The sequence below is a fragment of the Carassius gibelio genome, chromosome A21, assembly GCF_023724105.1.
Source record: "Carassius gibelio isolate Cgi1373 ecotype wild population from Czech Republic chromosome A21, carGib1.2-hapl.c, whole genome shotgun sequence".
NCBI classification, from domain to species: Eukaryota; Metazoa; Chordata; class Actinopteri; order Cypriniformes; family Cyprinidae; genus Carassius; species Carassius gibelio.
In genome coordinates this window covers 577,460-587,674 of record NC_068391.1, presented here as the reverse complement: position 1 = coordinate 587,674, position 10,215 = coordinate 577,460, and the positions used below count along the sequence as shown (strand labels likewise).

At 35.6% G+C, this 10,215-nt stretch overlaps 1 protein-coding gene across 2 annotated transcripts; it reads right to left on the bottom strand.

The window, feature by feature from the left end:
• Window positions 1–862: 862 nt before the first annotated feature.
• Window positions 863–9,699, bottom strand: LOC127942078 (stomatin-like). Of its 2 annotated transcripts, XM_052537630.1 has the most exons (8): window positions 9,482–9,676; window positions 8,404–8,436; window positions 7,982–8,091; window positions 7,609–7,681; window positions 5,438–5,520; window positions 4,119–4,322; window positions 3,740–3,874; window positions 863–2,173 (listed from the first exon to the last, which is right to left on the bottom strand). In XM_052537630.1, exons 1-8 carry the CDS (start codon window positions 9,540–9,542, stop codon window positions 1,985–1,987), a joined length of 888 nt encoding a protein of 295 aa, XP_052393590.1. In that variant the 5' UTR covers window positions 9,543–9,676; the 3' UTR covers window positions 863–1,984. The 2 variants fall into 2 exon arrangements, with proteins under 2 accessions (XP_052393590.1, XP_052393591.1); XM_052537631.1 differs by lacking the exon at window positions 8,404–8,436 and having other exon boundaries at window positions 9,482–9,699.
• Window positions 9,700–10,215: the final 516 nt, after the last annotated feature.

The following is a 10,215-nucleotide window of genomic DNA, read 5'->3' as shown; positions in this document are numbered from 1 at the left end:
GCTGGTTCCTGGGCTGGGACCACGAATACTGGAGCACTGACCCACTGGAGCGGGCCATGGCGGAGCTGGAGATCTGAACTTTGAGCTGTCACCCCTGACCTTTACTGCAAATTGATCAAAGTTGCCATTAGATTCATAGAAGATGCCAATTTGATTTTTTATAAGGTCATGGAATCATGGATTCAAAAACCAAAGCTGGTCCTGGGTCAGTATCAAAAGGCAGTTTTTGAAAAGAGCACTTTACTGCCCTGAGATTCTGTCATCACACATAAGGCAACTCTTATTATTTTTATTCTTTTTTACTTCTTTATGTAAGTGTGCTCAACAGTTTTTATTCTTGTGAAGCTTTTAGATTGCTGTGTTTGTTCTGCACACCTTATGTTGCTGAAGGGATATCATTGTCAAAATCAGTCAGATATCTTTTTGCCTTCTTTTTCTATAAATCTTTTTTATGTGACCAGTATCAGTAGTTTTACTATTAATAATACTTTAGTGTTTTGAATCAATATTTTTTATGATAAGGAATGCTTATGATGCATGTCTTGTTAAAGGCCTAGAGAAGCAGAAGTCTTATTATTCTTAAGGTCTACGGTTTATTTCTAGGGTCTGGTTTAGATAACTGTTAACATATGGGTCAATTAACTGCCTGAATATCAGCTAAAATGCTATAACTTATTGTGCAGAGCTGAGTCGCCCTTGATATCTGCTGAAGACTTGTATAGCAACTTATCCATAAGGGTTATTCCAGATACCTCTGCTTTTGCAAATCCATCTATACCTGAAAAATAATAAGAAAAAAAACACTATTTGCCAGTTTCCTACTTATACAATAAAGAACCACAACCTCAAAAGGTTTCCAGAGTGTTCTTCAAAGACTGATTTATGCATCATATTAATAGCAGTCTGGAAAATAATGAGGTAAATGTACTTACTTACACACCATGAGAAAGATTAGATTACACATTATGATTTACTAAAGGGAATGGGACAGTCACACATCAAAACTATAAAATGTTTAAACAAGTATTACAATGTACATAAAAGTGAGTTGGCGAAAACAACAGATGTTGTGATATATAACTGTAATAGACTGATAAAAGATGAAAATACAAATATTTGGAAATGTTGTTGTAATCTTAAACAGTCCTAAGCACACTGACAGTAATTTTGCATCTTTTGACAAGACTGTAATTCCACCCTCTGATCTTTGAAGCAGCAAATAGTCTTTAAAAGCACAAACATTGACCTCAATAGCCTTAATTTGTTTTCAGCTGCAATCTGATGCAAAATACAACATCACGTGTATGTAAATGTCTGGTAGATAAAATAATCAGACAGAAGAATTTATAAATCAAACCATAAAATATTAATGTGACAGGAAATGGATGAATAAATGCATTGTGGTTTTAAAAATCGACCAACATCATATAAAGCTATAAATATTAATTCAGTAATTGAAATGGATATGGCTTAAGGCTTTTATATTGACAGCCGACATTAATAAAGGTTTAAGAAAGCAAGAAAAACTGGTAGGCACAATACGCACTGCTGTCAATTCCATGTTTTGACACCTGATACTATCCAAATATCCCTGTAGATGGTTTATTATCTTTTTGATAATCAAGGTTAGGTTAGATATGCCTGAAACACACACATGCACTCATATGACCAGGAGATGTTCCATAAACTATCAACCAAAAAGCTCTCAACTTGTAAGTCCAAATTTTGGTATGATAAACATGCATGAAAAATAAGTTGAAAAGGCAACAATGTGATTTTTATTTTTTTTTTGTTCAAGGGCAGGAAATTATTTAAAATTAGAATATTATTATTAGATTCAAGTTAGAGTACAGTGTGGTCTCAGACTTCTGGATCCAGCTGCACATTATACTCACATGAGTGTTGTATAATGTCAGTCAGTTCATTTCTGCATGGATGCATCTGTTTGTATGTGTGCGTGTGTCTGCTTCATGTGGCTCTTAATTCAGTTCTTCATGAAGGACTGCATCATGTCAATGGGCAGAGGGAAAATGATGGTGGAGTTCTTCTCGGCTGCGATGGTGTTGAGGGTCTGAAGGTAGCGCAGCTGCAAAGCAGAGGGGGACTCTGCGATCACCAGAGATGCCTCCTTCAGTGCCCGTGATGCATTCATTTCTCCCTCTGCGGCTATCACCTACAGACAACAGTAAAAAAAAAAAGCATATGTGTCTCGATTTAGCAAACCTTGTATACCGCAAAAAAAATTCTACTCCTTAACCCAGTTTCAAATAGAACCCACTCTTTACCCTGAAGTCATACTGAGAGTTATCTCATCGTTCCTTCAAAGCAACAGTTCACCCAAACAAAACAAACAATTCTGAAAATGTACTCCTCCTCATGCCATCCAAGATGAGTTTGTTTCTCCATTGGAACAGATTTGGAGTAATTACATATTCCTTGCTCACCAGTGGATACACTGCAGTTAAGGCAGTTATTGCTAAGGCAATATTGACGCCATTGTTTACAATACACTAGAGGACGTGTAACTACGGTACCTGGAATGGTGAGGGGCGTGATCTGACCCAGTTAACCAATCTGAGCCCATTGTGTATTTCTGAAGGAGGTGTAAAATATGTGAAAATAATGCATTTAAAAAACAACAACAACAACAAAAAAATGAATCATGAACACGTTACACTGCACCCCATTCACACTATCAAGCCTTTGAAAAAAGTGGATCAACCCCCCCTTTAAAGTTAAAATGCCTTAATGATGGATTTGCTTCTTACTCACTGAAGCCATGTATATTACTTGTGGATTACTGCGATGTTTTTATCAGCTGTTTGGACTTAAAAAATTATTTAAAGACAAAATATTTACAATTATTCAAATTATTCACATTTTGAAAAGTTTCTAAACGTCTCTTGACGGTTTCACAAAACAAATAGTGGTTTGAAGAAACCACTTATTTGTTTTACTGCAAGTGAACCTGTGTTTGAAGGGATAGTTCACCCCAAAATTAAAATTCTGTCATTATTTACTCAACCTCAAGTTGTTCCAATTATTTTTGGCCATACTATGGAAGCTAATGGCTACCGTCAACAGTCTGGTTACCAAATTCGTCTAAATGTGCTCAACACAAGAAATAAACTCATACAGGTGTGAAATAATTTGAGGGTGAGTAAATGATGACAGAATTTTCATTTTTGGTTGAACTATCACTTTATTATAGTTTGGGTCAGGTTTCTTTTTGTCTAGCAAACCTCTGTATGTAAACTGTCAACTGAATGTGTCTTTGCTCAATAAAACTATACATTTATTTTAAAAATGAAATGGTAGTCTATACATAATATGCACACACAAACATTGTTTATATGTGAATTATATATTCATTTTTATTTGTTAATTAATAATAAAATATGTTATATTACTTTTGCAAAATGTGTAAATTCAACAAGTCTTTCTAAGATTACAAATATTGTTTTTAAAAACTATTTGGCAATTTAATCTACATACATAATGCAAGTTTTTGCATTAGATAATTCCAATTTTACCCTTTAAGTCAGATTATAATGTTAGGAAATGCATTTATACTGTCCTGTTTTGGTTTCATGTAATAATTTTTCATCCTCTTTCTGAACTAAATTAATCTGTTTACATTTAAATAAAAGATGTCTATTATGATTGTCTTACCACTTGTAAGTAAGAATAGCGTCACTTACTAAAAAAAAAAAAAAAAAAAAAATCAAAAGCATGTTACCTTAGCTCTGGCCTCTCTGGTTGCTTCAGCCTCAGCCGCCATGGCCCTCTGGAGCTGCAGGGGCAGTTTGACATCCTTAATCTCCACACGTTCCACTTTAATACCCCAGTCATCTGTGGCATCATCTAGTGTGGACTAAAGAAAAAACAGAGTCAAGTCTAAACACTTCTGCTCAGAGATTCCTTATGCATAGTGCTCCTCATGTTTGAAGCACTGTGTCAGTCAAGAAAAATGTTCCTCATAGTTTTTTAAAGGATGTCAGATGGAATCTCACAAAATTAATGAGAGAATAAGCTTTCACTTTTATTTTTGGGTGATCTATTTCTTTAAAAGTTTAACTCTAGTTTTGTAATGAATGTATGTATGTATTGTGTGTTACCTGCATACTGTGGGCGATTTCCTCCCGGTCAGACAGGATCTCTGCCAGGTTCTTTGTACCCAGCACGTTCCTCAGGGTGGTCTGTGCCAACAGACGAGTGGCTGCATCAGCATTGGTGATGTTGGCTACTGCCAGCGTTGCGTTTTGTACACGGTAGTAAACTACACCATCTACACTCACTGTCACAGAGTCCTTTGTCAGCACCTGTGAGGATGAATGCACACAGACTATTTTTTCAAAAACATCATCTGGGTGATATTCTGGAAAATCAAAACAGGGAAAAACAACCGCAAAACTATGCTACCGGGAAATCTGGTATAATTATGATTTATTAAATGTTTTTGAAAGACACTTCTCGTGCTCATAAAGCCTGCATTTATTTGAGCAGAACACATAATAAATTAATTAATTAAAACACCAACAATTTAAAACAACTGTTTTAATTTTAATTATTCCTGTGATTGTGAAACTGTATTTTAAGCAGCCATTACTCCAGTCTTTAGTGTCACATGACCCTTCAGAAATCATTCTAATATCCTGATTTGGTGCATATCAGTACTTATAATCAATGTTAAAAACAGTTGTACTGCTTAATATTTTTGTGGAAATAACTGTACACTATCATTAAAATGTTTGGGCTAAGCAATTTAAAAAAATGCATTAAAGGATGCATTAAGCTGATCACGAGTGACAGTTAAGTCATTTATAATGTTACAAAAGATTTCTATTTCAAATAAATGCTTTTCTTTTGAGCTTTCTATTCATCAAAGAATCCTGATGTTTCCACAAAAATATTAAGAAAATATTTTTACAAAATTGATAATAATAAGGAGCATTCTTAATAAGTGAGCACCAAAAATACTTGATAATAATTAAGCACCAATTCAGAATGATTGGCATAAATTATATTTTAAAATATCTTAAAATAGAAAACATTTATTTTAAATTAAAATAATATTTCACAATATTAGAGCTTTATGTTTGAACAAATAAAAGCAGCCAATGTGAGCTTCTCTCTCAAAAAAATAAAAATACAAATAAAAATCCAACCTTTTAAAGACGATAATCTTCTTCAGCAATAGTGGTACAAAATGGAACTGCAAACATAATTTCAAAACAAGCTCCCCAAAAACTCCAACCACAAGTTTGCAATTTTTAGGATGTCATCCTAAATGATTTGATATAGTCACTTTCCTTCAAACTGTGTGGTAAATGCATTAACACTGTAATGATGATATGCTTCACCTTTATACTGATGCTGTTCATGTGTTAAAACAGAGGCTGAAGTTGAGGAGTAGTGTTTGTTTGTGTGATCTCACCTCCTGAGGGGGGATATCAAAGGTGATGGTGCGCATATCCACATTGATAAAGCTGTCCGTGCATGGCAAGATGAAGAAAAGACCTTTGTGAGAACACACACACAACACAAGGTTTAGCAGCAGCAGACACTCAGAGCATCATAATCATTAACTCTCAGAAACAGGGCTGATCTTCAATGAGTGCACAACTGGCAATCTTCCATTATCACTGCCAACCTAAATTTATGACATATTATTAGAATTATATATATAGAAAAAATAATTAATAAAAGAAATAGACATAGAAAGTTCAATAGATTGTATTAATAAATACATTTATACATTTTTGTATCAAAGCCAAATATTGTATTGTTACTATTGATTAATTTAATGGATGAATAAAAGCATTCCTTTCTTAAAAACATATGCATGTATAAACTAACATACATATAGACATATGTTTGTTGATACATATAAACATATGCATGTTAAACAATTTTTTAAATAAAGAGTATTAAAAAATAGAACAGTTCAATATGTGACGAGGAACACAAGTAGGTCTGTATGTGTGTGCTTGAGCAGTTAATATGTTTAATTTGTCATCCCTGCAGTTTTCTCAAGTAGTCATCAGGTTTGTTAGTCTGTTCAAAGGTTTGTATACTCGACTGTGGAAAATTCTGCTCACATTCCACACTTAAATAAAGCCAGGGAGGAGGAGCCCACTGCAAATTGTTTACAGACCCCTGTAGCCTCAAAGAGGACCAAGGAATCAAGCTTTCTTTTCAGACCTATAGTACAAATGACATCAAGAACTAATTTTTGCCTCAAAAAGTACTACTGAAAAGAGTTTGATATAGCAAGCTCACAGTGAAAAGCCTCTGTTGACTTTCAGAATATAAAGTCGGTGGACTAATGCTAATAATAGACACTACCCTGAAGTTCATTGCTGGAGGGAAAGCCCTGCAGCTTCATATTCCCCAACACAGCACAGACCAATACAAAGCAGAGACACAAACACAAGCTCAACCACTGCGTAGTGTCATTAACCTTAACTTAACAATAACTGTGGCTATACAGATTTGTATCATTAGTTCTGAATATCAGTGTTCTCTAAAACACCAAAAGAATCGTTTTGTTTTAGGTAAGCTTAGGTTTTTTTCTTTTTGTTTTTGTTTTCTGTTGCATGCAAAGGATTCAACATTGTGCAACCTTTTCATTGAAAAACTGTCACAATTCAATAAGAAAAAAAATATATCTATGATATATCTTCACCTCAGTGGGAAGTCGTGGCCTAGTGGTTAGAGAGTTTGACTCCTAACCCTAGGGTTGTGGGTTCGAGTCTCGAGACAGCAATACCACGACTTATGTGCCCATGAGCAAGGCACCGAACCCCCAACTGCTCCCCGGGCGCCGCAGCATAAATGACTGAACACACCACTGCTCCAGGTGTGTGTAGTGTGTGTGTTCACTGCTGTGTGTGCGCACATTGGATGGGTTAAATGGGTCACCATACTTGGGTGCATGTCGTGTCACTTTCAAAGGCAGCGCATCTACAGGTGAAGTAACATTAGCAATTAGCAAAATTTCTGCGGTATTTCAAAAGCAAAAAATGTGAGGGGAAATTTTCGCCCTCAGAGGAAACTCCCGATCACGTTGAGAGTGAAATTATTAATTTAGCTCAAATGACCAAACACTGAGCTATATAACCCATCACCAAGATCAAATCACATAATCACCGTCAACCACAGCAATGCATGGAACCTGATCCAGAATCCTCAATAAAGCATGACATCATGGCCAAAAACAAAATGGATAGTTATTAGACATCTATTCAAATGACTTTTATGGCTTAGAAGGCTAGAGTACAGAACACGTTATGAGGTGTGTGACTAACCTGACATTACAATCTCAGACGTTAATACCTTTTTATATAGCTATTACAATCTAACTGTAAAGACTATGCAAGAACATTATGTGCCCTTGTAAAAAACGTTATGCTTTCCAGATAATATTTTTTTTTTTTACAATTAACCACACACACACACACACACACACACACACACAAAAAAGCCAGCACAAGTGTGATCGCAGATTACAGAGAGCAGGAGAATGATCATTATCACATGGAATGCTTCAACCACTAGCACTGATTAAATCAGACTGATCAAACGATATAGAATTTTTTCTTTTACCTGGTCCTTTGGCTCCTCCTCGTAAAATGCGTCCCAGACGAAAGATAATCGCCCTTTCATATTCCTTCACTATCTGTAGGTAAAAATGCAAAACAGCCCCTAATTATGTAATTTAGATGTTGCATGGCAACCTTTATCATGCGTTCATCATTATTCATATAACAATAAAGATGATGAAGATAAAGATTATAGGACTATGATTAACAGTCCTATCTGGTCTGAAAAATAGCGTGCCATGATTTGATACAGGGATAATCAACACAACTTAAATATACCCACACCTACTGACCAATGAATTGTCATTTTGATTTCCAAAAAAGGATTTTAAAATCATGTTATGACATCCAGTGAAAGAAAGACCACCACTAAATACCTTAATGCACATCCATATGGAGAGAGGCAGGGTCAGCAATGTGAGCAGGATGGAGAAAAGCACCAGGATCCAACCGCACAAGCCAATGTCACTGTCTGTATTCTCCAAGGCTGCAAGGCAAAGCAAATTTGCATACGCATAAACTTTCATTATATGCCTATACAACAACAACAACAAAAGATAATAACACACAAATGCACATTAAGCTAACACAGCTCATAAAAATGATTGGTTAAATGAGTTCAAAGATGCAAAAACATAACCTTTTAGCTTCAAGCTGAAGTGCATGCATTATAGCCATTCAACCGCATCGATAAGCCACACATAACAAATGAATGCTTCCCTAAAGTAAAAAAAAATGTAATAAAAAAAAAAAATTAACAAACAAAACGGCTAATGCTATGCTTTTAAACCTTACCTACCTTGAGTATCATCAACTGTGTGACTCCACCGATCTATAGAGAAATGTAACTGTAAGAGGCTACTGTATGTGTGGCCTAAAACCCTTAGTCTACAAGCCCATAAGCTCAAATAAGGGATAAGACATTTCCTTGAGCATTTCCATCCAGAGACAATTACATTAACTGCTGCGAAAGTCAGTGCAAAGATTGAATGCTGGATAAGATTATTGAGCAGGACATTGATCACAGTGATTGTAGAATGATTAAATCATCCCTGCTTTGCACTGACCTCGCAACCTTTTCATTAAGGCTAAGATCTTTGACCACCAGCCACATGATTTTAAAAACACCATGCAGTTACACAGGATTTAATATAGATCTATTTGAACATAATTTTTTCTTTAATAAAGTATAAATAAATGTATATTTTGATTCTTCCAGAATAAAGACCTAGTGTTTCCCAATACAAAGTTCAGTTTTGCATAAAGATGACATAAAGTAGCTCTAAATGTTGTCCAGTCATTTATATTCAACAAAGATGCATATTTTTACTACTTTTACTAAACCACACTATACTATGGGATACTATGATTACACACTATACCATACAGTTCTACACTATACTATATCACACCATCCAACGTCATTTTTTTATCATTATACCTTTATTATGTAATTATTATTATGCGAGATCAATGCAGACCCTTAATAAACAACAAAAATTAAATAAACAACAAAACTGCAGGTTATTGCTCTGACGAAGACAGAAAGTGCTTGGACTGTATAGTGCTGCAGGACTCATTTTAATGTTGGGGTATGAGCACCTGTTGTTGTCCAGTTTGGCACAGAGGGCATAAAGACACACCCATGCTGCACTATCAACAATAAGAACAGCCCCGAGGAAAAATGGACGTGGACGTACATTGACGTGCTTCCAATGTTTACATCATTTTAAAAAACATTTTTAATCTTATTAAAGGCAGGTTACAGAGGCATTTAAAATGGCTTAGCCAATTCGTTTTATTTCCACTGAATGCAGCGTATATCCAACGCACACACAACGGTGCAAACAATTGTTATTAAATGATAATCAGCCAACCTATTTGTCGATCCTTCCTTTTTTGCTCTCTCATCGCAGCTGTCTCCCTGCCATCTTCCATTGTAGGAGATATCTTTGAATTATTCAGGGCTGATATGGAGCGGAGCTTTTAAGCACTCCCAGCAGGAGATCGCTTCTCAGTAATGTCTTCCAGCTCGGGACAGTTACGTTTCTACGTGTGGTTCAACACCCCTCTCTCACAGTGAGGGGGTGGGCTGGAGAGGGTTGTGAGTGGGCGGGCATTACTCTTGTCCGTGGAAAAAAAAAGAAAAGAAAAGCGGAAGTGGGTAAGAAAAGGAAAGCGGAATTTTAATAATAACTTTTATATTAATCAGCATCTATCTATCTAATAAAAATAAATGGAGCTATAACTATAGGCTACAGAAGTAAGTTAGGCCTAATTAAATAGCACAACAGGCATCTCTCTTTTATACAAGCTTTTAAGAAGGGATGGATGTTTGTATCCAGTGATAGGACAGGCAAGGGAATTTATATCTTGCTGTATGTGTCGTTTTCTGACTAAAAGCAAAGCCATTTTAAAGTGGTTAAGCAAATATTAATAAAAACAATCTGCAGGGATGTCAGGTATTGGTAAGGGAGGGACTCAGGTGCAGACAGGGATTCTCAAACAAAGGGTTTATTACAAAAAGGGGAAAACAAAACCCACGAGGGGGAAAACACGGAGCAAGGTAAAGACTAAACTAAAACAGGACTGGACTAACAAGATAAACAAG

Bases quoted from the DNA above. Each gene is read 5' to 3' on its own strand.
- LOC127942078 (XM_052537630.1), bottom strand. From the start codon at position 9,542: ATGGAAGATGGCAGGGAGACAGCTGCGATGAGAGAGCAAAAAAGGAAG. The intron at 8,437-9,481 runs GTTGGCTGATTA...ATTTCTCTATAG, and splicing joins AAGGAAGGATCGACAAATAG to ATCGGTGGAGTCACACAGTT. The intron at 8,092-8,403 runs GTAGGTAAGGTT...TTTGCCTTGCAG, and splicing joins CACAGTTGATGATACTCAAG to CCTTGGAGAATACAGACAGT.